This window comes from Callithrix jacchus, chromosome 8 (genome assembly GCF_049354715.1).
Source record: "Callithrix jacchus isolate 240 chromosome 8, calJac240_pri, whole genome shotgun sequence".
Classification (NCBI taxonomy): Eukaryota; Metazoa; Chordata; class Mammalia; order Primates; family Cebidae; genus Callithrix; species Callithrix jacchus.
Genome location: NC_133509.1, coordinates 102,151,440 through 102,178,984, shown reverse-complemented (window position 1 = coordinate 102,178,984; position 27,545 = coordinate 102,151,440). Strand labels below are relative to the sequence as shown.

General features: G+C 43.1%; 1 protein-coding gene, 1 long non-coding RNA gene and 1 pseudogene across 26 annotated transcripts in view; 1 reads left to right on the top strand and 2 right to left on the bottom strand.

The window, feature by feature from the left end:
• Positions 1-11,507, bottom strand: part of GARIN2 (golgi associated RAB2 interactor family member 2) — a 46,335-nt gene extending 34,828 nt beyond the window's left edge. For 9 of the 25 annotated variants that reach the window (XR_013521274.1, XR_008474699.2, XR_013521273.1 and 6 more), the window contains exons 1-4: positions 6,311-6,568; positions 4,497-4,530; positions 3,484-3,666; positions 88-287 (exon numbers count right to left, since the gene is read on the bottom strand). Coding sequence is in view for 21 of the 25 variants with exons in the window: in XM_054240638.2 (XP_054096613.1) it covers positions 88-287; positions 3,484-3,666; positions 4,497-4,530; positions 6,311-6,315 (422 nt within the window). In the remaining 4 variants the exon portion in view is untranslated. Of the gene's footprint in view, positions 1-87; positions 288-3,483; positions 3,667-4,156; positions 4,289-4,437; positions 4,531-4,757; positions 4,831-6,310; positions 6,569-9,528; positions 9,627-11,006; positions 11,081-11,366 lie in introns of those variants that run through there. The other 16 variants (XM_054240636.2, XM_054240635.2, XM_054240633.2 and 13 more) reach the window with 16 other exon arrangements.
• Positions 6,661-27,545, top strand: part of LOC128928914 (uncharacterized) — a 36,325-nt gene continuing 15,440 nt past the window's right edge. The window contains exons 1-2 of the long non-coding RNA XR_008474700.2: positions 6,661-6,809; positions 7,351-7,473. This is a non-coding gene — a long non-coding RNA (uncharacterized LOC128928914). The remainder of the gene's footprint in view (positions 6,810-7,350; positions 7,474-27,545) is intronic.
• On the bottom strand, positions 6,720-9,502 carry LOC100397796 (small ribosomal subunit protein eS6 pseudogene; annotated as a pseudogene).

Sequence of the window (27,545 nt, the reverse complement as noted above, 5' to 3'; positions counted from 1 at the left end):
AATTGTCCTCAGTGTTTCCATTTTCAGATCCACAAGGGTAATGCACATTTTCTGAGGGACCTTTAACCTCTTCTCTTTATAACTCACCTGGTGAGCACCAGTTTCTCTGCAGGAGGAGATGTCAGGAGACTTTTAAACAGGGATTCTGTATCTTTTTGAGTACCAGGTGTCAGATGTGCCAGTAGCATCACATTGGGGATCTTGTGGGTAGAGCTGGAAGAACAGATGCCTACAGTCACCCAGTTGGCTCGGTTATGAAGGTAAATGGATTCACCTCTCCTGTTGACCTGAGTGCAGAAAACAGGAAAAGTCGTTATCTGATGAAATATGTGGCTTTGACAACCTTGCTTGCCTGATAAGTGTAAGAGAGGGCAGAAAATAAAGGAGAAATGAACCATGGTGTATCTGTTCCTTCACTTGGTCATGCTAATTGGAGGTACCACAGGGAACAGGCACAGTCCCTGACCTGTGGGGGTCTACCAGGGACAAACATTAAAGAATTTAAGTTTGTAACTAATTATTATTATAAGAAGTTTTACCAAGTACAAGTTCAGGATGTTATGGGAACATGTAACACAGGACTTGACTCAGAGCAGGGAGATAGGCAGTGATGTTCTGGTAACAGCTAGGTCTTAGAAGGTACAGACATTTACACATAAGTTTATTTAAAATGTTCCTGCATAAAAGACAAGTAGCACAAGTGTACAAATAATATGCAATATTCTTTAGTCTTCAGTTTAAATTCCATAGAGCCAATTAATAAATTCCAGAAACTCTTGCCAAACTCTTCTTATATTTATAACCTCAGAAATATAGACAATAGTAAAATGTAGTAAAAGATTAGGAATGAAGAGTTTTGGATATTTATTGCCCTTATTTTAGATATATTATAACTGTAAGTTTATAAAATTTAATTTTTTTTTTGAGACAGTCTCATTCTGTCACCCAGGCTGGAGTGCCGTGGCATGATCTCAGCTCACTACAACCTCTGCCTCCCAGGTTCAAGTGATTCTCTTGCCTCAGCCTCCTGAGTAGCTGGGATTACAGGTATGTGCTACCAAGCCTGGGTAATTTTTCTACTTTTAGCAGAGATGGGGTTTCACCATGTTGGCTGGGCTGGACTTGAACTCCTGACCTCAGGTGATCTGCCCACCTTGGCCTCCCAAAGTGCTAGGATTACAGGAGTGAGCCACTGCACCTGGCCTATAATTTAATTTTTAGTAATGGCTGTGTTTAAGAACTGACTTACATGTTTCCTGAATACTTACCAGTCGACCAGTTCCAGCACACCCCTGGATATGGGGTCATGGAAGTCTCCCCTGAGAAAGAGACCTCTAGCTGATATCTAAACCATGTGGGCGATAAACTGGCTGGGTGTAGAGGAGAGGTTTCCAGGCAGAGAAACAGCATGTGTAAAAATCTCAAAGTCCAAGAAACTTGGCCAATAAAATCTCTGCCACTTGGTAGAAGAAGAGACTGGAGGATGGGCAGGCAGGAAGGTGAAAGAAGGCAGAGAGGAGCCACACTGTGGTTTCTCCACTGTATGATAACTGGTTCAATTAAAAAATACATTACTTGAAAGAAAGAGGTTGTAGCTCACACTATTGATAACCTATCCCAAACTGTGCCCCTCTTCTTCCTGGTTAACAGAATCCTGGTTTTGACTAATATCATGGCTCAGGGATAATGACCTAGCTGAGGGATTAAATCCCGATTAACCTAAGTGGGTAGTGGTGGTCCTACTCTACCCCTTGACAGTGACTGGTTTCAGCAGGGGCTGTGACCAGTGAGACATAGAGGGGCTCTCCTACAACCCTGAAAAACCTTTCTCAGAGCCACCAGGAGACAGAGCCACCAGGATGAGATGAATGTCTTCTACTTCTGGCAGTTGTCCTGTTGGGATGTGGTGCCCTGAGGGGAGCTAGCTTCAAGGTGATAGAGCAAAGAGAAAAAACCTGGGTCCTCTACTGGGAGTGAGCTGATGCCCTGGGGTTCTTTCACTCTATTTGAGATAATTGCTTCCTTTTTTATTTTTTTAAAAAGTATTCATTTGTTTGTTTGTTTGTTTTTACAAAGTCTCCTCTTAACCTCCAGGCTGGAGTGAAGTAGCCCCCATCCTAGCTCACTGCAGCCTGGAGCTCCCGGGCTCAAGCAATCCTCACTGCTCAGCCTCTCAAGTAGCTAGGAATATAGGTGTGTAGCACTGCATCTTGCTAATTAAAAAAATACTTTTAGAGATGGGGGGGGGGTCTCACTTGTTACCCAGCCCAGTCTTGAACTTCTGACCTCAAGCAATCCTCCCGCCTTGGCCTTCCAAAGTGCTGGGATTACAGGCATGAGCCACTGTATCCAGCTTAATTGTTTTTCCTTTTTCATTTAAACCTGTTCAGTCAGGAATCTTGATAACATGCAGCCAAAGACATGTTAACCAGGGGTTGTGCATCTTGAGGGGTATGACTTATCAAATTACAATAGGGGGCTACGTCTGACCTATCGACTGCTAACTACCCCAATGTCAGAAAAGTACTATGTAATTTCATTAGAGTGCACAAAAGGAAAGGGCACAGGATAAAAGGTGAAAAAATAAAAACATTATTAGTAGGAAACAAGTATGTAGAAGGTAAAGTACATCAAATCATGACTTGTCACACACATTCTAGGGACATCACTAAAACATCAGATGTTTTGGGAGGCGAAGAGCTCACACTAGTACTCAAGTATTAGTGCAGAGAATGTGTTTATGGAAGATGAAGTTTCCTTACCTTTTGAAGAGTCTGTTGTCCTCCCACGTCACCCCTCTGTGAAATCAGCTGAGCAGCTGCTCAAATGTGTTAAGAGTTAGAGGTAATAGCTCAGTGTTTAGTGTTAGACTTTGTTGCAGCATTTCTAGGAGCTTTAAAGGTATGACCCCTATCATTGAACTTATTTCACCATTTCTTTTTCTGAATATTTTAATGTTGAATGTTTACAAAGTTAGCATTGCTCCCAAATGCACAGAAATGCAGTTTCATTAATAATGTAGGTACCTTCTTATGAGAAGAAAGCTTTTCTTCCCAACACCATCTGACAATTATATTTTACCTTCAGAATTAAGAGTTAAACTTCAGTGTAACCCCTAGTTGTGTCATAGATGTTCTGTAGAATGTCTTCTACACCTAAGAAAGAAGTTACCTATATGTTTCCCTGTGGCAGGAAATACCAAAAATGGCTTCATGTAATTTTGGGAAGATTATAATAGAATGACAATTATGGTAGAGTTAAGGCAGAAGTCCTTCACAAGAGTTTGTTGGGGACATTTGAAATGAATGTCCTTTAACATTATAATTATTTCAGGTTTTTAAAAGTTCCCAAACTGTTATCTTTAGTAGTATCACACATTCCCTTGGCACATTTAAAACAATTCTCCCATCCTTTTTAGTTTTCTTTGAGAAAATTAATTATTGAAGTTATTGGAACTTAACTCAGGTCTTGAATATGATTTACCTGGATAAAATTGCTCTCTAACATGGGAGGAGATACAAAAGGAGCATACTCTCCTCCATCCAACATATTTTGAAGATGTCCTGGATCATGGGAGTGTGGGGTGCAGAGAGCATCTTGCTTATTGATCCTCATAGTAGATTTGCTGGTGTTCTTCTTCATTGCACTTGCATATAAACAAAAACACTGAGGGAACAGAAATACAATTAATGGATACAGAGAGAATTTAATATCAGAATTAAGTTGCTTCATTTATTTATTCAGCACACTTTATCAATATCTGTGATATGCTTGACACTGCACCAGGCACTTGTATTAATACATATATCTAAACAGGACTGGTAAGATCTGTGCCCTCCTGAGCTTACACTTTATGGGGAGACAGGTAGTAAGCAAGCCAAAAGAAATTCAAATAAGATGTTGGATGATAGGGACTATCAAGACTTGAAAACAGATACATAGAATAAAAACCGACTGGGATGTGGGGCCGGAGACACTTATTAGGGTATTAAGGAAAGGGCTCCCTAGGAGGTCTCTCAATATATTCCCCCACAGACCATTATTTTCTATCTTCCAAATTAATGGTACTCTCTCCATCATGCAGGGTTCTCCAATCCCTTTTTGGAAGTAGAGCATCAAAGCTATACTAAACTGAGAACACTTTTCCTCTATTTACCCATAACTGAGGCTTAGCTCTTAGTTGCATGCTCCTTATGAGATCAAGTCCATGGAAAGATTGTCTTCCACAAAACTGGTCCCTGCTGCCAAGAGGACCACTGCTGTAGATAGCATCTTCAGTACATTGAGTCTCCAGGAGAGAGAAAGAAGAAAATAAATCTTGGAAAGTAAAGCAAGTGGCAGAAGAAGGAAGAGGGAAAGGAAGGAAAGAGAAAAGGGCAGGAGAGGTTGTGGGCATGCAGCCAACATGGTTTGTCTATAAGAACCATCAAACCTCACCTCAACTCAGGCCAAGCCACAATCCTCTCTAGTAGATGAAGTTTTTTTTTTTAACTCACTTCAGTTTGAGCTTCCTCCTTTTCATGATGAAATCTTTGGTAAATGAAACAAAAATAGAAAATCAGATGTACACAATGGCTCACACCTGTAATCCCAGCACTTTGGAAGGTCAAGGCAAGCCCATCACTTGAGCCCAGGAGTTCGAGACCAGCCTAGGCAACATATAAGATCTTGTCTCTACAAAAAATACAGAAATTAGCTGGGTGTGTGGTGTGTGCCTGTAGTTCCAGCTACTTGGTAGGTTGATGCAGGAGGATTACCTGAGCCTGGGAGGTTGAGGTTACAGTGAGCTATGATCTTGCAACTGCACTCCAGCCTGGTTGGAGTGAGATCCTGTCTCAAAAAAAAAAAAAAAGCACTAATTTGTATACATAAGAAATTAATTTCAATTCTAAACCTTACTGTTATTTCAAGTGTGAGGTCAATGCCTTAGAAAGAGTTAAAGTTCTTTTAAGTATACTGGGTAGGTGAAGTGGAGTCCAAGGCTGCTGTCTATGTCTGAGCTGAGCTGTTGTAGATGATCCTCATCGTGGTCTTTTGATGAGTGGAACTAGAAAGTCATGAGTCCCTAGCTCATAATTGGCCTGAAACTGCCAAACAGTGAAATCCCGGGCTCCTATGGCCAATGAGGATATTTGATAATGTGGCAAAGGAAGCAGTACAGATTATATTACTGGGGTTGCATTTAATTGCTATTTAAAATGTGCTCCTTAATGATTACCAGAAAACCTTTTTTTGTCATCTTCTAGTAAGATTAAGAAAGCTCCTGGCCAGTAGCAGTGGCTCACACCTATAATCCCAGCACTTTGGGAGGCCAAGGTGGGCAGATCACTTGAGGTCAGGAGTTCAAGACGAGTCTGGCCAATATGGTGAAACTCTGTCTCTACTACAAATACAAAAATTAGCTGGATGTGGTGGTAGATGCTTGTAATCCCACCTACTTGGGAGACTGAGGCAGGAGAATTGTTTGAACCTGGGAGGTGGAGATTGCAGTGAGTGGAGACTGCCATTGCACTCCAGCCTGGATAACAAGAGCAAAACTCTATCTCAAAAAAAAAAAAAAAGAAGAAAAAGAATGCTCCTGTATGAAATTTGGAGAGTGTGTGTCAGAGGCTTGGAAGAAGGTCCTAAAGACTAGAGTGGAGCCATTTAAGAAATACACAGAGGATGATGGCACAGGAACAGCAGCTGTGGGAAAATTCCAATAAGAAAGCATTATTTAGGAGGCTGAGGTGGGCAGATCACCTGAGGTCAGGAGTTCAGCCTGGCCAACATGGTGAAACCCTATCTCTAATAAAAAATACAAAACTTAGCCAGGCGTGGTGGCATGCACCTATAATACCAGCTTATCCTAAAGGCCTCTCTAGGAGATCTCTCAATATATGCCCACTTGGGAGGCTAAGGCAGGAGAATTGCTTGAACCTGGAAGCAGAGATTGCAGTGAGCTGAGATCATGCCAGTGCACTCCAGCCTGGGTGACCAAACAAGACTGTCTCAAACACACACACCCCAAACAAACAAAAAAACAAAAGAAAGCATTAAATTATATAATTAGCAGCATATTTTCCTTCCTAGTGGCACATAAAATAATAGTATATCTTTTTGTTTTTTTGAGACAGAGTCTCTGTCATCCAGGCTGGAGTGCAGTGGCGTGATCTCGGCTCACTGCAACCACTGACTTCCTGGTTCAAGTGATTCTCCTGCCTCAGCCTTGCAAGTAGCTAGTATTAGAGGCACATGCCACTACTCCCAGCTAATTTTTGTATTTTTAGTAGAGATGGGGTTTAACCATGTTGGCCAGTGATCCACTCACCTCATGATCCACCCGCCTTGGCCTCCTAGAGTGCTGGGATTACAGGTGTGAGCCACTGGGCCTGGCCAATAATGGTATATATTATAATTAGTGGATCTTAGATTTGAGGAGACACAGCAGTCAACTCTTGTTCATACAGAGTTAATTGAAAGAGTGCACATTTTGGAAAAACAATTCACTCTGAGAAAATGAAAACATCCGCATTCTGGAAAGTGTGTCTACTGTTTGCAGACACTTGCTAATCAGGAGATGCCACATGGCTGCTGGGATTAGGGAAAGGCCCTTTCCAGTGCTGTCATTTATGAGATCACCAGAATTCCTTGCATCTGAGAATTCTTCTTCCAGAGAGCAAACAGTGGATGATCTCCCAGGGGAACAGGTGTAGCTGTGATTCAGGACACAGACAGGGAGGAGGAAGTGAGAGGAAAGGAAGGAATTCAGGGATATTTGCAGCCACAATTGGGTCTTACCTCTCACGTCCTTTTTGAACAAAGTTGAGGTTAGCTGAGGAGCAAAAAGTGTTAACAGGCTCTTTTATCAACTTTGCTGTGATGTTCTAAACATTTGTTCTAGAATTATTTTTACACTTTTGGATTATGTGTATAGCTGATAAGTGTATGCTAAATTTTGACTAGTTTTGTTGTAACTGTGATTTGAGATATCTGTACACTACACTCCTCACCCCTCTAACATCTCTACTAAAAATACAAAAACTAACCAGGTCTGGTGATGCATGCCTGTAATCCCAGCTACTTGGGAGGCTGAGGCAGAAGGATCGCTTGAACTCAGGAGGCAGAGGTTGCAGTGAGCCAAGATTGTGCCACTGCACTCTAGCCTAGGTAACAGCAAGATTTTGTCTTTGGGGGGAGAAACATTAGTCCAGGCTCTTAAAACAGAGGATTCTGTGAAGCCATCATTTTGACCATCACACACAAACACACACACACACACACACACACACACACACACACACACCCCATCGTATATTTTACCAATGGTAAAGTAAATTATTTACTAGGTTTACTTTTTATTCTCTACAGGGTCTTGCTCTGTCACCCAGGCTGGAATGCAGTGGAGTGATGTGATCTTGGCTCACTGCAGCCTCAACTTCCTGCGCTCAAGTGATCCTCCCACCTCAACCTCTTGAGTAGCTGGGACCACAGGTATGCACCATCACACCTGGCTAATTTTTCTATTTTTTGTAGAGATGGGATTTCACCATGTTGTCCAGGCTGGTCTCAAACTCCTGAGCTTAAGCAATCTGCCCACCTCGGCCTCTCAAAGTGCTAGGATTACAGATGTGAGCCACTGTGCCTGGCCTTAGGTTCACTCTGAATAGCTGGAGACAGTATTCAAGTTTTGGTATATGTCTTTCCAGTTCCTTCCCTCCTTCCTTCCCTCCTTCCTTCCTTCCCTCCCTCCCTCCCTCCCTCCCTCCCTCCCTCCCTTCCTTCCTTCCTTCCTTCTCTTTCCTTCCTTCTTTCTTTCTTCTTTCTCTGTCTCTCTTTCCTTCTTTCTCTGTTTTTTTGGAGTCTGATCTTATTTATTTGTTACTAAAAAACTCTTATTTCTGACTGGATTCAGACTTAGAAGTAGAAGCTTGCAAAGACAAAAGTCTGTGTCTCTTCTCAATTTGTTCCTGGGCTTCTCTTTAGCCTCCTTCATTCTCTTGGCCAAAAGTTTAGCATATTCTGCAGCCTCTTCCTTATTGTTCTTAGTACGCTCCTTCTTCAGAGCAATACACCGCTGTTTGTGCTGCAGGACACGTGGAGTAACAAGACACTGAATCTTGGGTGCTTTGGTCCTAGGTTTCTTACCTTCTTTGTTTAAGGGCTTTCTTACAATGTACTGGTGGACATCATCTTCTTTAGAGAGATTGAAAACTTTTCGAATTCTGGCAGCTCTTTTGGGCCTGAGGTGACGAGGCTCGGTGATATCAGTTAGTCCAGGAATATCCTTCTCTCCTTTTTTTTACTATAATCAAGTTGAGAATGCTCAGATTAGCATGCACAATGCAACCATGAACTGATTTTCTCTTTCTTTCTCCAGTTCTCTTTGGTCTGTAACAGGAATGCCCCTTACTCAGTAGCATGTGGACACGGCCATGCATCAAGACACCCTGCTTCATGGGGAAACCTTGTTTGTCATTCCCACCACTGATTCGGACAACATAACCCTTCCATTCTTCACCCAGAACGTCAGCAGCAACTTCTGTCGCCATACGCTTCTCATAAAAAGTATGAAGTTTGCATTCATTGTTCACTTCAATGAGTTTCTGGCAGCCAGTGGCTGGGAAGGAGATGTTCAGCTTCATCTTGACGCAGCGATATGCCTTCTGGGCACCACGGAAACTTCTTTCTTCTTTCATTTCTTGTTTATTTTGGGGGTCTTTTTTTGAGATAAGGTCTCTGTCACACAGGTTGGAGAGCAGTGGTATAATCATGGCTCACTGCAGCCTCAACCTCCCCATCCCAAATGATCCTCCCACATCAGCTTCCTGAGTAGTTGGTATTACAGGTACATGTAACCACACCCAGCTAATTTTTAAATTTTTTTTTTTTTTTTTTTTTTTTTTAGAAATTGACTCTCCCTGTGTTGCCCAGGCTGGTCTCAAACTCCTGGGCTCAAGTGATCCACCTACTTTGGCTTCCCAAAGTGCTGGGATTACAGGCATGAGCCACTGTGCTTGGCCTACTTAATTTCTTTATATATACACACACACATACACATAAGTTAAGTAATGTGTGTTAAAATATATGTAATCATATATCCCCATAACATTAAATTGTTTTAAAAACAGCAGTTATCAATCATGGTGTCAAGCTATTTGGAACATGACAATCTCTTGTAAAGAAGTGTCAAAAATAACTGTAGCCAGTGGTTAAACTGATGCTTAAGAAATGATTTTCTTTTAAAAAGAAAGAGATGGTTTCTGAGTTCTCTTTCTGACAAGCTCCTTGTACTCTGCTTTGCCTTCTTGGTTTGTAGGCACAGAAGAGCAGCCTGACAATCAGTTCAGCCCCCACCCTCTGATCCAATCATCTTACTGAGATATCATTATTAATTTTGGTGACTCAAAAATACATGTTGAAATCACAGCATGGGATGCCGAGGTGGGCAGATCACCTGAGGTTAGGAGTTTGAGACCAGCCTGACCAACATGGAGAAACCCTGTCTCTACTGAAAATACAAAATTAGTTGAGCATGGTGGTGCATACCTGTAATCCCACCTACTTGGGAGTGTGAGGCAGGAGAATCGCTTGAACCCAGGAGGCAGAGGTTGTAATGAGTTGAAATCGCACCATTGCACTCCAGCCTGGGCAACAAGAGTGAAACTCCGTGTTAGAAACATATGCTTGGTACCACAAAGAAAAATTAGAAAATTAGCACTGAGACAAAGGATTTCTCAGCAAGGCAATTTTAGTTTCTGCAGAAAGAGTGCTCCTGTTAGCCATCTTGCCGTGAGAATACAATGAACAAAGGAAAAGCAGACATCTTTATCCTTTATGCATTTGGGGTCATCCTTACTGCTGTGTCTGATCTCTGTTGGTTAGAGCTAGACTTCACAATTTAAACTAAAACCTGATTGGCTAACAACTTAAAACTTTTCTAAACAGGTAAAAACAGTGGAGAACAAAAGGAAAAGAGGAAGTCCAAATAAGGAAGGGACACGAAGTTGCTTGGAAAGGACTTAGAAAAGTAATAACATAAAATGCTTGGTTAAAATACAAGGACATAGAATGTACTATGTGCCTGTGAGCATGTCTAACACAAATATCTTGGTTAAAGCAGAAGGACATAGAATGTACTTATTATTTTATATCTAACAGCAACAGAATAGGGCGTCACAAAAAGCTACAAGCAAAAAGCAAGAAGGCTTTGGAGAAAGTGTTTAAAACAAACTATTATTTCTAATACTTATAATTATTCTTTAACAAGAAAGGAAACTTTGAAGAGGAACTTTTCTACTGCCCACAATTTCTTCTTCTTTTACTTTATAGTTCCTCTTCAAACTTGTTTAACATATCTTGACTTAACTGTTCTGTTTGACTTTTTAAGAGAAGTAACTTTTCTGAATAAGGTGGAGGAGGGTTTGGGGAGATCTTAGTAAGAGCTGTGTTCACCAGTCTTTGTACTAGCCTTCGGATGCATGGTATAATACAGCACTTAACAAGAAGGAATATACTTATTACAGTTGCTAAAGAAGAAAGAATTGGGGTTATGATCTCTTTCTATTGACTGAACTATTTCTTAAGCCAATTTGAAATAGGGTTGTTAATGCCATAATTTTTTGCTCATTTGATAAGGCAGTAGGTCTTTGGAGAGCTTTTGTTTTACTCTTATTGGGAGCAGTGTCGTTTGGGATAAAGGTGCAAGACTGAGTTTTGATCATAACACAAACACCACCTTTCTCTGCCAATATCATTTCTAAAACTATCATATTCTCTTAGGCTATTTGACTAGTGGATCTTAATTGTTCAGCTATTCTTTTAATGGCATCTTTGGTATAGTTAACAACCTTTGGTTGTAATAAATATAGTTTATTTAGTCTACATTTTTATTAATCATTATTCACTAAAACAACATGGTCAAACCCTGTCTCTACAAAAACACACACAAAAAATTATCTGGGCATGATGGCCTGTGCCTGTAATCACAGCTACTTTGGATGCTGAGGCAGGAGAATCACTTGAACCTGGGAGGTGGAGGTTGCAGTGAGCCGAGATTGCGCTATTGCACTCCAGTCTGGGTGACAGAATGAGACTCCATCTCAAAAAAAAAAAAAAAAGTTAAAAACAATGCAGAAAACATGCTTTCATTTCAAACTCAAACTCTCAGTGAAATTATTTCTAAGAAAAAGAAATTCAGTCACCAGGTGTTAAATCTCTCAGCTTTTCTGCTTGTTCAGGTTGAGGTTGAATAAATGAAACTAGAAGGAGAAGAGGAATGGGGAAAAAAAGACATTCTCCCCTTGAATTACCAGAATTAATTGAACTATTCATTTCCTTCTCCCTCAGTTTCAAACCCAATTTGCAGTAACAAGACAGTCACGTACCAAAAGGTTGGGGTGAAATAGATCTCTCGATATCTCCTGGATGTCGACTAGAAGAATAATTTCCAAATAGCACGTTTTCACTCTTTTCACATTTCTTTAGCAGGTGTTTATGTCTACCTGGCAGGCAACTAATCACTTAGTAAAAGAAGCACAGGGCAGGCTGCTCTGGGCATTGTTTTATTGCTGCTACATCACAATCATAATGTGCTGACGTCATCTCTGAAGTAAGATAAGAAGAGCACTGGGGAGGAGCTGCCCTGCAGGTCCGCCTCTGAGAGAAAGTGTGGTCAGCTTTCCCATGGAGCCCCAACAACTTGGGAGTGGGCATTCAGATGGTGGAGTTAAGTTTTCAGAGAATTTCTTGGAGAGAAAATTGTTCGATGTCAATTTACGTCATTGATCAATGATGTAAATATGATATAAATGGTAATTGCAGAACTTATAGCTTGCAGTGAATGCCAAGAATGAAGTGCTCATGCAGTTCCAGCTGAGCGGGGATAGGGGGTAGCTCTTCCAAGCTCAGGCAGTTCCAGCTGAGCGGGGATAGGGTAGCTCTTCCAAGAGTCCGCCCAGCATCTGTCCACCAAGTATTTATTGAAAGGGCTTGTATTAACTACACACATACACTAGATGGCCATTTGAGGTGGGTTGCTAAGGCACTTGTGACCTTGCATAACATTCAAGCTGCATTCTCAGGAGGCTGTTTTCAGCATTCGTTATCACACCACACACTCTACTCCCTGTCCTGTTTTCAGGGTCAAGGAGTTTCATTCCCAAGCACAAATAACATACACAGTACCTCAGTAATTTTCATGTCCCAACCTCATATGCCTTACACATAAGTTTTAATATGTTGCCATGCACTCCCTACATCTCCCCCTTCTTTAATTCTTAGAGCATAATGGTCATCCAATGCAAGGTAAGCTTCTATCATTCTTCCCTGCTCATAGATGCATTGGGTAGCAGCACAGAGCCATCTGCAGATGCCTAGCAAACAGATACAAAAAAGAGTAAGTATAGTGGCCATCACCCAAATGTGTCTGTTTAACCTAGACAACCAAGTGTTCAGGTTTAACCGTTGAAAGCCTTCTTGTAATTGCTGAAGGGTACTTGTTTCTAATTACTGCAACTACTCTTCAAGTTGTTTCTTTAATTCACACTGAAGAGTGGAAATTTGAGAAGACAAATGGTCATGATAATCTCCTTGCAGATGTGCTTTTCTAAACAACTGCAAGGTGGACTCTCCTTCCTAATTCTGGGTTAAATGTACAGGCAGCCACAGTTCTGCACACTGTTTTAAAATCATGACACAGGTTATATTTAACTGTGTAACGTTTCAGTGAGACAAACGTAGCATACCAACTACTGGAAGAGACTTTAATATATAAAAGGATTGATTCTGCTCTATGTTAGGAACACCTTGCTCAAACAGAAGTATATAAGGGTGCATAATATAAATAAGGGCTGTATCAGTAACATTATTGTGCAAAAAGAGGGTATAGTTGCCACCACTATTAATGTACTCACTATGTGAAAGAACCTGTTCAGAAAAGGAAGACCTAATCTCCAAATCTGGATATGAGCAGTGCTTAAAGCTTCTTTCCCTTTTAGTTGTAATATTGGTCCTGAAAGCCCATATCCTGACCAGGTGATAGAACTATTGGAGAGACTCCCAAATCCAATAGTCTGATTTGCAGACATAAGCTAACCATGGGAACCCCAATCAAGTAAAGTGTTATTATCAAACAGAGGCCCTTAATGCAGTGCAGGCTGTCTGCATAGAGACCACTGGACAGCCTCAAACTTATATCACCAGTCCCTACTCAGACGGCATTTAGGAAGATCAGGCACTTGTGTAGCTTCATTATAGACCTCAGTAAGATTAGTAGCAACAGCAGAAATAAAGGTCAAATTTGCAAGCTTAGCATCCCTTTTGGGCTGATAGTAAAGATACTCCTGAGGAATGAAAGTAACACACTTATCATGTGCTATTGTGGAAAAACAGAGGGATTACTAGACAGTAAATTCAAGGAGTCATTAAGTTTAATCCATCTCAAATTTTCAGTTAAGGAGTAAGACAGGGGTGTCTGTTGATCTCCTGTCTAAGAAGTATCATTAGATGACAAAGGCAGGTCAGCATTCTACCATGTAGTAACATTAAAAACAGGGGGATATAGAACATGACTCCAATAAACATGTTATTGAGCTGATCCCACTTGGCAAAGAACAAGAATTACCAGCTACCCTAGCATCCATGTCTGTCTTCCTTTCTCAGAAGTTTCTCCAATTACCATCAGATACATAAGAAACCAGTTCTCTGCAGTTGCAGGGGCTTCCATGGTGGCAAGCCAGATAGTTGCTTGTTGATCCAATTTCTTTAGCTGTCCTTAGGTAATGTCAGATGCTTTCCAAATTATCACCATCATTGTGGGTTGATTCTCCAACGACAGGACCTGTTCTCAAGGAGAGAGCTCCATATTCCCCCTTTTTTGTTTATTAAGATATACCTTAAGAATTTATGTGCTTGTTCAACAACAACCTAACCAGTTGAGTTATAAGAAATATTAGTCTTGTGTTGTATGTGTTAAAGTTGCAATGCATATGTAAATTGAGCACTAAGTAGTAAGGTCCATTATTGGTTTCTATAGTTTGTGGAAGGCCTAAAGTCATAGTAGATTCAAATAAATGAGCAATTGCATCTCTAGTTTTTTCTGTGGTCTTGGGGTTAGCATGTATTAAGCCTGTATAAGTGTCCATGGTAACGTGAAGAAATTTAAAATGTCCAAAGGGTGGATACTGAGTAACATCAGTTTGCCAGATAGCATTAGGCACCAGACCTTGTGGGTTGGCACGAAGTCCTAAGGAAAAAGGAGACAGAGAATGCCATTGGCAATTAGGACCAGTTTTAATAATTATACGAGCTTAAGCAAGTGTTAAATGCAATTATTGTTTAAGACTGTGAGCATTTTGATGAAAAAAAAGGCATGATCAGCTTCAGCTTTCAAAAAAGCAGGAAAGTCTACAAACCACATTTTTGGTCATAATAGAGCATGGGCTCAAGCATTCCCTTCTGATAAGGGACCAGGTAACCTAGAATGAGAGTGAATATGGTTGATATAAAGATGGTGACGATGGGCACAGAGGAGCTCTTATGCTGCAAGAAACAAAGCTAATAGAGGTTCATTAGTAATACCCTTCACATGTGCAAGATCTAAATGAGCAATACTATATACTGCATAAGCAGTATCACTAACTATATTTATATTGTGGTGAGGAAAAGTTTGTAAAGCCAATATTAAAAGTGCCTATAGTGTAGTTTTAAAATGTTCCTGGATTTTGTGTTGCCAGTTTTGCACAGCATCGTACCACATTGTAACTGCTTTTACTTTTTTTTTTTTTTTCCTGAACCATCTGTAAAGACAGTAGTGGCATGAAACAAAGGCTCAGAGAAAATAATAGATACAAATTTAACAGGCACAGTTTGTAAAAAGGAGCTTAGAGGCTGGTAAATGGAAGCTGAAATTACCAATAAAGTCAGCCATTGCTACTTGCCAGTCAAGATCACAAGCTAAGAGAGTATAAAATTGTTCCTTGCTTACCAGTAGGAAAAGAGTAGCAGAATCATATCCTGATCGCTGGATACAATGCCGGTGCCCCTTTATAAGGGAAACTATTAAATCTGTGGTCTTTTGTATATGTTTAGAGGGATTATGAGATGGGTAAACAGCCCATAAAATACAGAAATGGCGAAAGATAAAGCTTACTTGATAAACTAAGGCATGGAAAGGACTGATATTTTATGTAATTTTTACCGTATTTTGGCTCTTGAAAGTCATTAGAATGTGACTACAACTAACCAGGATAATAAACCTGCATTGAGTTAGTTTAAGTGTGTAAAAAAAGAAAAAAACTTTAAAAAATGTTTTTAGGTGCTGGTCCTTTTCCTGCATTATCCTTTAGCTGTCATGTTTTAGAAGTGAGCTTGGGAAAGCAGGGCTGTGGCAGGTTTTTTTTCTTTAATTCATTTCAGGCTCCTTAGGCAGCCTCTTTTTTTAATAATCTGCCACCTGTTGCTGCCCTTACCCTAAAAGGAAGGGAGGAAGACTACAAGTGGCAGTTAGGAGGCTAGAGAATAATCAGGTGGTAAACTGCGTGTGTAAGTGCAGACGAGGTAACAGGCTGGGAGAAGACGACTTCGCTCATCCTCCAGGCCACCTATGCTTGAAGCCAACCCTGTTAGGTAAGGTACTGAAAACATATTGGGCTTTTTATTATGTTTACCCACAAGCAGAGAGGCTCAGAGGAGAGGCAGACATGCAGCACAGGCTCTTCTTTGAAGTTTCCCAGCCACAGTGTTTTTAAACATTTTATGAAAAAGGCAAAATAAACATACCTTATTGCTGAGTTTATCTTCTGAAGATGATAGAAGCTGGCAGAGCTCATCCACCTCAGCCTGGTTAGCATTTAACATACGGCTATGGGAGAGCACCCCTTATTAGTGGGCTTCTCCCCCAGAGCTCTGTTAAATAAGGTTCCTTGATCAGGAAACCAAGGGCATTCCTGCCGAATTAAGAGCATAAGCTTGTGTAGACTCCAGGCTCTACAGTGCACTGGATATCCTTAAGTAGCTGTTGAACCGCTGTATACTCCTCTGGCTCACCTTAGGCTAGTAAAGTCGGGAGTGCACATGGACTGTTTCTTAACCCTTTCCCTAGGGAGCTAGGGAAGACAAGGAATTGCTTGTCAACTGAGACATCCGAGGGGTAGCAGAGAAGGGCAGAAGTGGGAAAAGCAGCAATACAGCAAGCAGCAGGCCACTTTCTGGGCACAGTTACTAAGGCAGGTGACCATGGTGAGGAGGATCCTCAGAACCATGCTGGAGCTGCCTGCAGCCACCTGGGAACTCAGTCTGTGCCTCTTGGCCTCCCCTCCATCACCACAAACCCAGAAAGGGGCAACTTGCCTAGACTGCCACTGACTAAATGGGCACTGCATGGCATCTTCGCAACTCTCCTGCCCCAGGCCTCTGTGGGCAGCAAGAAAGCCAGAGCTGTCTGGGATAAAACCCGGAGGCAGCATGCAACTTCCCCTTATACTCCAGGGAAACAGAAAAAAGACAAGGCCAGAAAGGTTGATGCTGGAAGTAGAAAGTGAGAACTTGAATATTAGGAAGACAATCATAATTAACCACTTTCCTTCCTTCCTGGAGGCACTCCTCCAGCAGGGATGTTTGTCAAGGAGACGCAGCCACCCAATCATATAGATGTTCACTGACCAGGGGTCTTATCTAAGAACCATCCCTTGGTGGCCTCCAAACTCCTCAGGTGGGATAGGAGGTTCTGTTGCCGGACGGCGGCCAACAGATTCAGGTCCCTTTGAGGGTAGAGGAAAAGAGGCCAATAGCTTTTCTACTGCAGGAGGAAAAGGCTCCGATCAGTCCTTATCCTCACTAGAAAAAGCCTCTTCCTTATTCTCCATGGAAGGGAATGAAGCGGGGAGAAAAGTCTCTCCTCGTCGTTCTGGTTTCTGTTTTTCCTTCTCCTTTTAATCTCCTGAATTCCCCTCAGATGGAGAAGATGGGCAGTCTGACTCATCGCAATCTAGTAGATAAAAGGATACAATGCAGAGCATACCAGTGCCCAGGTGGTCAAAATAGTAACATTAGAAAAATGACCTTGCTTATATCCTCTTTTGAGGCAGCAACCTACCTGTTCCCATAACTCTAAATCTAAGGTTCCTTGATTAGGAACGGCATTGCTGCTGAATTAAGAGCATAAGCTTGTGTAGAGCTCCAGGCTCTACAGTGCACTGGATAGCCTTAAGTAGCTGTTGCACTGTTTTAAAAAATACTTTCTGCTCTTTGGTCATTTCTTGACCCATGATAACCTAGCCCGATATTTTATGCATGCATCCTGTCCTCCTGATGGGAGTCAGGACTGTCCTTTCTGGGATTCCCCTAAAATTGCTGAGCTCTTCTTCATGTATAAATTCAAGGTGATCCCATTGGGGTCGCCACTTGCAGAGCTTATTGCTTGTGGTGAATGCCAAGAATGAAGTACTCAGACAGTTCCAGCTGAGCAGGGATAGTGGGTAGCTCTTCCAAGAGAGTCTGCCCCAGCATCTGCCCACCAAGTATTTATTGAAAGGGCTTGTATTAACTACAAACATACACTAGATGGTCATTTGGGGTTGCTGAGGCACTTGTGACCTTGCACAACATTCAAGCTGCATTCTCAGGAGGCATTCAGCATTCCTTATCACACCAAACACTCCACTCCCTGTCCTGTTTTCAGGGTGAAGGAGTTTCATTCCCATGCACAAATAACATACACAGTACCTTAGTAATTTTCATGTCCCGGCCTGATATGCCTTATACATAAGTTTTAATACGTTGCAATGTACCCCCTACAATAATTTATCGTTCAATTTCCCTATATCCTAAGTTTCAGAGACTTAAACATATTTAAGGCACCTTGAGCCTCTGTGAACAAAAGCTTCAAAAGAATGGTCAAGGCAGGAGGATTGTTTAAGCCCAGGAGTTTGAGACCAATCTGGGCAACATAGTGAGACCTCATCTCTATAGGAAGGAAGAAAGGGAGGGAGGGAGTTGAGGACTGGATGTATGAATATTTAATGATATCAGGCTCTGATGGTGGTTCAATGCATGTGATTGGCTCAGTCTCTTTCTGCACATTCCGAGGGGTTCCCCTATTATTCTTGTCTCAGATGCTCCATTTCCCTTATTCTATGCTGAGTGCTATCTTGCCATCTTTTGGATAGACAGATTCTTCCTCTGGTCATACCTAGTTCCATTGAGCAGGATTTCTTCATTCAGCATATTTATTGCATGATCACAACTTGCCATGCTTCTGTTCTTCCTGCCCAAGGGTGAGGAAATATTTTTGCATAGATCTGATCTCTTCACTGTTGATGATATCAATTTAATTCTGCGGTACCTTGATTAAATTTTGATATTATTTCACTTTCATATTTTGAGGCTATTGATACATTAAAAAGATAAGAAATACCAAAAGAAGAAAACACAAATAATGGTATATTTTAAATATTTATCTTTAAAAGCATCTTTAAAATGCTTTTAAAGATGCACAAAATATAAAATTGTATAACGTCATTTGGAAATTTTAAGTCTGAATTCGTGGCACTTTGTCAGTGAGGTTCGTGAGCAATTAAACCTCTTTGTCTCTCATAAGATGGGCCTGCCTGTTCATGCCTACATGGGATCGTCTCAGCTGCGTGTCTTAAGCTTAGAATGTGAAGGTTTCCTGCCACATTTGGTCTCTGGGTCCCTGGTGAGTGCAATGTAAGGTACATTCTTTTCGTGAGCTCAGTAATGAGTATTTACTATTTCCTGGGCACCATGCCATGCTGGACCACAAAGATGAACAGTTTCTGAATTCAAGAAGTTTGCCATCCAGTAGAGAAGGGGTCATGTAAATGGATTATTTCAGTGTGATGTAGTGATAAGATAGAGGGCTACAGGAGATTCTAGGAGCACAGATGAAAGGCACTTAATCCAATTGGGGGATTTAGGGAAGGTTTCATGGAGGACCTAATGTCCAAGCTAAATCCTGAAAGATTAGCTTGAGCAAAGGCATAGAGGCATAAAATGACAAGGTATGAGGGGTAACTACAAATGGTCTGGTGTTACATAAAGTTGGAGGGGAGAAAAAAAATGAAGCTCACGGAGGAAGGGCCTAGATCGTGGAGAGGTTTGAAAGCCGTAACTACGTGCTGGAGATTCAGAGATTTATCTTCTGAATTGCTCATTCTGAGAGCAGAGTGAAGTATAGATTTGGGAAGGGCAATGCTGGAGATGGAGAAGCCAAAGCAGTGGCATTGGCAGTGTCAATGAAAAGGAGGGGGTTGACTTGGGAACTATTAGTAGAGTCCATAGAATTTGGTTTACTCACTGGATGTGGGGAGTGAAAAGTAAGGTGACTCAGAGGTTTGGGAAGCTGAGTGAATGGCAGTGCCATTAACTAGGAAACAAACTATAGGCAGAGGAACAGGTGTAGGAGGCAGAAAGAATGAGGTGCTTGTTTGTGGGAACCCTTGGTTAGCATGGTGCCTCATATTCAACTGGTGTTTAGTAAATGATTGTTTTCTTTTTAAAATTTTCAATACCTTCCTAATGCTTTTAGAATATATGACATGTATCATAACGTATGTGTATATATTTAGTATTAAACTCAAGAGCCTATATTTGTGAGCATGATCTGGCTCCAACCTGGCTTCAGCTCTCTCCAACTATATTTCAGACCACTTATACCACTCCCTTATCATACTTCTTCTTCCTTCCTGATGTTGCATTCATTAAGCCGTTTCCTGTCTGAAATGCTCATCTCCCAGCTCTTCACATGTGGGATTATTTTTGTTTTTCAGAACCCAGCTCAGATATCACCTGTTTAGAAAGCTATTTCTGAATCACTCAGTCACTGATTGTCTCTCAGCTGCAAATGCACCACAGCATACTCTGCATTGACTCACTGGGGCTCTGCAAACGACATTTCTCTCTCCAGCTGGCTTTTTGTTAAGTTCAACAATAGGTTGCATTAGACCAGAGGAGTTTGGAAAATAGGAGGAAAGAAGGGAATCATGTTTTTTCTAGTTGGCCTGCTGTTTCTATCAGTGTCACCCGGGCAACAGCAACTGGTTCTAGCCTGCATTTTGGTTGTTTTGTTTTTGTTTTTTGGAATTCTCAGAATCAGCAACTGGGCAGTGCCCTCTCCTTAAGAGGGCTGAATCCTAGCTCCAAAGGGTCTGACCTCTGAGCTTCTAGGTTCTGATTCCCCTAACCTTTCCCTCCCAAGTCCCCAGCCCTAGGGTAATTGCTTCCTCTAGTTGTCTCTGGTATCTGTTTCCTTTGTGCTTTTTCTAGGCCTCCCACACCTATTTAACATATTCCTGCATTGAAGTCTCTCTATTCAAATACTTAGTGTAATTTCTGCTTCTTTTTAAATGGCTGGATCCTGACACAATCACTGAATCTGATTTAGGCCTCCACCCAGTCATTGTCTAACATGTCACTGAATGTTTTGCATATACTTTTCCCAACCTGCATTTAAATTGTTTTCCTTTCTCATAGTCTCTCTCCTTCACTTAGATATCCGAGACTGTCTCATTCATCATGGAATTCTCAGTGCCTAACATGGAGCCTGGCATACTGTAGGAGCTTAATAAATGCTCGTTACATAAAATGAATTCTTTCAAAAGACTGCAGGAGAAATACTGGTAACTGGCCATACCAAATGGACAGGATTGAGCAAGTCTTTAACTTTTTGGTTGTAGGCCAACTTATTGATAAATTCTCTAACAATATAACTCAGAGAGTCAAGCATAATGCTTCTTATAAACATGTTAGAATGCAATGCATTATTTAACGTAGACCCATCATCACTGGAATAACAAGATATACAGTTTATTTACTTTGAATTCTGTACTTACATAACTCTCTACCCCATTTTCTATAATTGGAAAAAATGACTTACTTGTTAGGGTTTCATGAAGCCAACAGGTTAGATCTTTAAAATTTGTTGGTTAGCAAATAATTTGAAATATGAAAGCCATTCAAAAGAATCCACCTGGTGAAACATACAACATCACCAAGCATTTACTTGATAAACTTCACCTGCGTATGTTCTTTTTTCATTGTGTGATATGATTTGAAACAACCAGACCATAGAACCAAAAAATCTAATTAAAAAGGAACTGCTTAACTTTTACACAGCTACAAATCAAAACCTGAAAACATCTATAGCTTTTATGTAAGTATAAACTACTAAGATAAAAAAGACTTGTAATATGTCATATATGCTTAATTCTTAATTTTAGTTGAAATGAATGCAAATAGATTAGATGAAATTGATGTCCACTGTGCCAAGTAGAGATATTTTGTTGAACTTTTAACATTTAAATGACATTTCCTTTGTATCCACTTCAAATGTGTTCATATCTTCTCCCTGTTCTAACTCAGAAGGAAAAATGTCCCCTTTTTTCCCGGCTGGATTGAACCACCAGGGTTCTTAAATTCAGCACTTCTTTCATTGTTAATATGCCCACCACTCTTGTTTCTTTTTCAAAATACACAAACCAAATCTTCCCTCTACTTTGTTATCAGTTCATGCTACTGTCCGACCTACCCTCTGCGGGAAGACTGAGCTCGTTCGGAAAAAACCGGACCGCAGGCTAGAGGAAATTCCTTAAGTTCAGGCTTTATTGAGAGGAAAGAGCCTCCGGGTGGACCAGCCGGGAGGAAGAGGAGAATGGCCGCGCCGCTCAGAGGGGCAGGGTTATTTATAGGGGGCTGAAGGGCTGGGGGTGGGGAAGCCAAAAGCCGAGGTGGTGGGCAACTGTTGGTCAGTTTGAACTGCTGGGCGGGAAGCTGGGCGGCGGGAGGGCTAGGGCCGGTATGTAAAGTGAGAGATAAGGGAGCCTCTTTGTGGGGGAGGGAAAGAGAGAGAGATTTTGCGGTAGGGGCAGAGTTTTCCAAACATTCCCGACTCCTTAAAGAAAAGAAAAAGAGGGGGTCAGGGGCGTCGGTTGTCTCTCTAGCTACTTCCTGCTGACAAGGGTCGATGGGGGTTCTGAAGAGGTCTCTTTTCTTAATGAGCCTGGATGTTCGGGGAGAGGTCTGTTTCTTGCACTCGTTCAGGGTAGGGTTGGAGCAGCATCTGGTGGATGGTGACTCGAGTCAGTTCTTGAAAGCGCCGCTATAGGAACACGCCGTGGCTTCAGCCGAGAACTTCTGACTCTGCAGGTTAGTTTTGAGTTTCTGGAGGCTCTCGATTCGGGTTTCTACTAGGCCGGATTCATTGATGTAGTAACAGCACTCTTCCTGTAGGAAGATACAGGTCCCTCCTCGTTCAGCAGTGAGCAGGTCCAGGGCTCTTCGGTTCTGCAAGGCAACTTGGGCAACTGAGGTGATCTGTCGTTGGAGTGATGCTAAAGACTCAGTAGAGTCATCAATAGCCGCTTGGAGTTGTGAGGTCAGTCGGGCTATGGCCAGGTGAGAGTGGACTAGTGCCCCTCCTCCTAATCCTGAGTAAAGTAGGGGAGGTAGCTGTCTAGAGGAGTAGTCTCTGGCGGTGGGGGAGTTGAAAGCAGGAAGGGGCAACCATACAGCAGCTCAAATGGGCTAAGCTGTGATGGGCCCCGGGGGCTTGCTCTTACTCTGGTGAGGGCGATAGGAAGTAAGGTTACCCAGGATTGGCGGAGCTCAAGCATGAGCTTGGTCAGATGCTCCTTTATTAGGCCATTGGCCCGTTCTACCTTACCAGAGGACTGGGGATGGTAGGCAGCATGTAGCTTCTACTGAATTCCTAGAGAGGTAGAAACGGCATTAGTGACTTTGGAGATAAAGGCTAGGCCGTTGTCTGACTGTATGGTAGGTGGGAGTCCAAAGCGTGGGATGATGTCTTGAATGAGATGAGTGGCTACTGTCCCAGCAGACTCAGAGGCTGTGGGGTAAGCTTCAATCCAGCCTGAAAAAGTGTCAACAATGGTTAGCAGATACCGGTACTGTTTGTGCTTTGGCATATAGGTGAAATCAATTTGCCAGTCTTGGCCAGGTAGGAACCCGCGTAGCTGATGAAGCTGGCGCCGGGGATGACAGGAACCCTGGGAATTAGTTTTCGCGCAGACAGTACATGAGGACTGGACTTCCTGTATGGTACTGAGGAGATGGTGAGGGTGAAAAAGTGGGTTGAGGAATCGGTATAAGGCTTTAGGCCCAATATAGAGTGAATTGTGGATGTCTTGGATTATCTGGTACCTTTGCTTTTCAGGGAGGATGAGGAGGTTATGCTTGAAGGCCCAGTCATCCTTGAACCGTACCCCGGGGGTAGACTGGAGGGCCTGGAGTTCCGAGGCAGAGTATTGAGGGCTAGGAGAAAAAGGCTATGTGGGCTGGCGGTGGGGAAGGTTATGACGGCCTTCAGCTTTGAAAGGATGTCTCGCCCCAGAAGGGGAACTGGGCAGGTGGGGATTACTAAAAAGGAGTGGGTGAATGGAGTGGAGTTATATGAGCACATGAGTGGTGGGGTTTGGTAGGGGATACTCGGGGTCCCATCGATTCCCATGACTAAGACCTGGGAAGGGGTGAGATGGCCAGAATAAGAAGGAAGTGCGGAGTAGGTAGCCCCCATGTCTTGTGACCCTAGGCTCGGCGAGGGTAACCGGAGTCGGAAAGCCAGGGCCCCGCTAGTCATCTAGCAGCCCTAGTAGACTGGGGAACGGAGCTCCCTCGGAGGTCGGCTCCTGGCAAGCAGGCTCCTCCATACTGAGGGTGACTGCCGGCTGTGTAACACCAGTGTGTCTGTTTTGAGGAACCGGCACCCTGGGGAAGCTGGGGCAGTCTGACTTCCAGTGTCCCGGGAGCCGACAGATAGGGCAAGGCTTAGTTGGTGGCCGTGGTTGTGGACAGGCTCGGGACCAGTGTCCTTCCTTTCCACATTTGAAACATGCCCCTGGAGGGGCATGGGTTTCGGCCTTGGGCTTCTGGTTCCCTGCTGGCCTTAGAGCCGCCACTAGGGCTTGGGTCTGGAGGGCAGCCTTCTGCTTCATGCGAGTTTGGCGGGCAGCCTCAGCCGCATCTTCCCTGGCATTGAATACTTTAAAGGCCATTTTTACTAGGTTTTGGATGGGAGTCTCTGGCCCCTCTTCTGCTTTCTTTAGTTTCTTTCTTATGTCGAGTGCTGATTGGGAGATAAAATGGGAGGCTAATACAGTGGCCCCATTTTGGGAGGCTGGATCTAGTCGAGTGTACCGGACTAGGGCTTCTTATGTTTGAGTGAGGTATTGGAATTCTTTAATATAGGTGGACGAGTTGGCTGAGAAGGATCCTAAACGTTTCTCAATTTGGGACAGGTCTTGGAGTGAGAAAGGAACATGGACCCTGATTAAACCTTCTGCGCCTGCTACTTCTCGGAGTGGGGCCAGGATAGCTGGCTGGTGGGAGCGGGTGTGGGCCGCCACCGGAGAGGCAAGAGGAAGTGCAGCCTCTGAGGGAGGGGGCTCGGAGGGAGTAGAGGGAGAGCGAGGCATGGCCTCTGAGGTAGGAGGTGCAGAGGGAGTGGGGGAAGGGCGTGCGGTTGATGGCGAGTGGTTGCTGAGATTGGCAGGAGAGGACAGATGTTCAGGCAGATCCTCCGGTGAGGAGTAGGGAGGGGGAGAGGTAGTGGAGGAAGATTTACGGGGGGGTTCGAGATAAGAGGATTTGGTAGGTGGAGCACGAAGAACATAGGTTGGGGTGGGTACGGAGGTCCCAAAAAGCCTGGATGTAAGGAATTTCATTGTCCTTGCCCGTGCGGTGACAAAAATTGTCGAGATCTCGGAGGGTGTTGAAATCAAAAGTGCCAGTCGGGGGCCAATGTGACTGGTTACTGAGTTTGTATTGGGGCCAAGCCACGTGGGACAGGAAAATAAGCTTTTTCTTTCTGAGGGTTTGGGAATATCCCAATTTGGTAAAATTTCGCAGCAAGCACCCGAGGGGGGTGCTCAGAGGTATTTTGGACTCCGAATTTCCCATGGCAGGCGCAGCTACAGACTCTCCGGCGCGGATGGGCAGATGCAACGAAAAGGCGTCCCCGTTCATTGCAAATTCCCCGGAGTACAATTAAGTACGGAAAGGGAAGCGGTCAGAGGGGCGTCCCCCGTCTGGCGGCTGTCCCTCGGAAGGCTCCTGGAGCGGGAATGGAAGACTACCTTGGCTCGGCCGAGACTAGGCAAGAAGTCCGTGCGGAACGCCGGAGGGAGCAACTGCACCATGCCGTAGGAAGAGGAGACGGGAAGCGGGGGAAGGCAAAGCAAGAAAAACTTGGCTTACCTTAATCGGAACGTGGAGGTGGCAGGGCCAGTGTTGGGTAGGTCGGGGAGGGGGGCCGTGGCCGGGCCAACGGCCCCAGCTCCCGTCCCGGGTTTCTGGCACCATTTGTCCGACCTACCCTCTGCGGGAAGACTGAGCTCGTTCGGAAAAAACCGGACCGCAGGCTAGAGGAAATTCCTTAAGTTCAGGCTTTATTGAGAGGAAAGAGCCTCCGGGCGGACCAGCCGGGAGGAAGAGGAGAATGGCCGCGCCGCTCAGAGGGGCAGGGTTATTTATAGGGGGCTGAAGGGCTGGGGGTGGGGAAGCCAAAAGCCGAGGTGGTGGGTAACTGTTGGTCAGTTTGAACTGCTGGGCGGGAAGCTGGGCGGCGGGAGGGCTAGGGCCGGTATGTAAAGTGAGAGATAAGGGAGCCTCTTTGTGGGGGAGGGAAAGAGAGAGAGATTTTGCGGTAGGGGCAGAGTTTTCCAAACAGCTACTATTTTGTGTCTTTTTTCACACAGAAATTCCAAATAATTCATATTCACAGTTTCTATTTTGCTATCTGGCTTTTGCTCTTAAGCCACTACTAAAATTGTACTCTTACAGTTTACAAATAATGGCCTAATCAATTAAGACTTTTGGAGCCTTCATCCTTCTTGGTATTTCTTTTGCATTTACAGTTGATTATCCTTCCTTCTTGAGACTTTCCTTCTTGGTTTGTGGGACCCTGTACTCCCTTATCTTCTCTTCTCTAAACTGTTTTTCTTCTCATTCCATTCCAACATCCTCATTGGAAGATGTTAGCTTTTTCCTCCAACATCCCAAGGCCTGTCCTATTCCCTTGGCAAGCCTTTTCTTGATAATCTTTTCCATCTATAAATGAAATTCCTTGCATTTCAGATACCACCTTTTTGTGAATGATTTCCAAGGTTTATCCAGTCAGTAACTCTTTTGTGAACTCCTAACCTGTAGTTTCAAATGCCATTGGGACATGTCTATCTTAGCATTCCTGGCATCTCAAACACATGCTCAAACTCATCAACTCCTCCATAAAACTCATTTTTCTTTCTTTTTGTTAATGTTTAACATTTTCTCAGTCAGCCAAGAGGGGAGACTTTGAATCATCTCTCCCTTCTCTAACTTCCTTCGAAAATCTGAAATCAGCCAGAAAATTCTTTCCATTCTTTCATCTCCAGAGATGTATCCATCTGTCCAGACCATCCTATCACCATCACCTCTACCCCTCACCTGCACAATTGCTATAACTTCTTAACTGGTGTCTCTCACTTGTTTCCCTCCATTGCAGTCTATCCGACTCAAGGCTGCCAAAGCATTTTCCCTAAAAGGATGTCTCTGATCATGGTACTTCCCTAATCAAGAATCTCTAATGGTTTTATTGCTCCTAGAATAAATCTAGACTCTTATTTCAGAACTTTATAGTTTGGGCCTTAAATCAGTACCTTTTCAGTCTTACATATATCATATACCTATTTTGTTTCTGTAACTTAAGAGTTTAAAAAGATGGACTGTAGCCTGAGGTTGGTGGTTCATGCCTGTAATTCCAGCACTGTGGGAGGCTGAGATGGGTGGATCACTTAAGCCCAGGAGTTTGAGACCAGCCTGCCTCTGCAAAAGACAAAAAACAAAACAAAACAAAACAAAAGTGTGTGCATAGTCCCAACTACTCAGGAGGCTAAGATGGAAGGATCACTTGAGCCCAGGGAGGTCAAGGCTGCAGTGAGCTCAAATCAGCACTCCAGCCTGGGAGACAGAGTAAAACCTTATCTCAAAAAAAAAAAAAAATATATAGGTCGGGCATGGTAGCTCACACCTGTAAATCCCAGCACTTTGGGAGGCTGAGGTGGATCACGAGGTCAGGAGATCGAGACCAGAGACCATCCTGGCCAACATGGTGAAACTCTGTCTCTACTAAAAATACAAAAACTGGCTGGGCATAGGGGCGTGTGCCTGTAATTCCAGCTACTTGGAAAGCTGAGGCAGGAGAATTGCTTGAGCGAGGGAGTTGGAGGTTGCAGTAAGCCAAGATCGAGCCATTGCGCTCCAGACTGGTGATAGCGTTAGACTCCGTCTCAAAAAAAAAAAAAAAAAAAAAAGAATATAGACTGTATATTCTATAATAAAACAATTATTATTAATTCTTTGTTTTTGGAATACCCTGTTTCCTATGCTTTCCTCTTCAAAATTCTACCCTTCCTTCAAGAACCACTAATGTCAGCTGGGCATGGTGGCTCACACCTATAATTCCAGCACTTTGGGAGTCCAATGCAGGAAGATTACTTGAGGCCAGGAGTTCGAGGCTGTAGTGCACTATGACCATGATGCTGCACTGCAGCCTG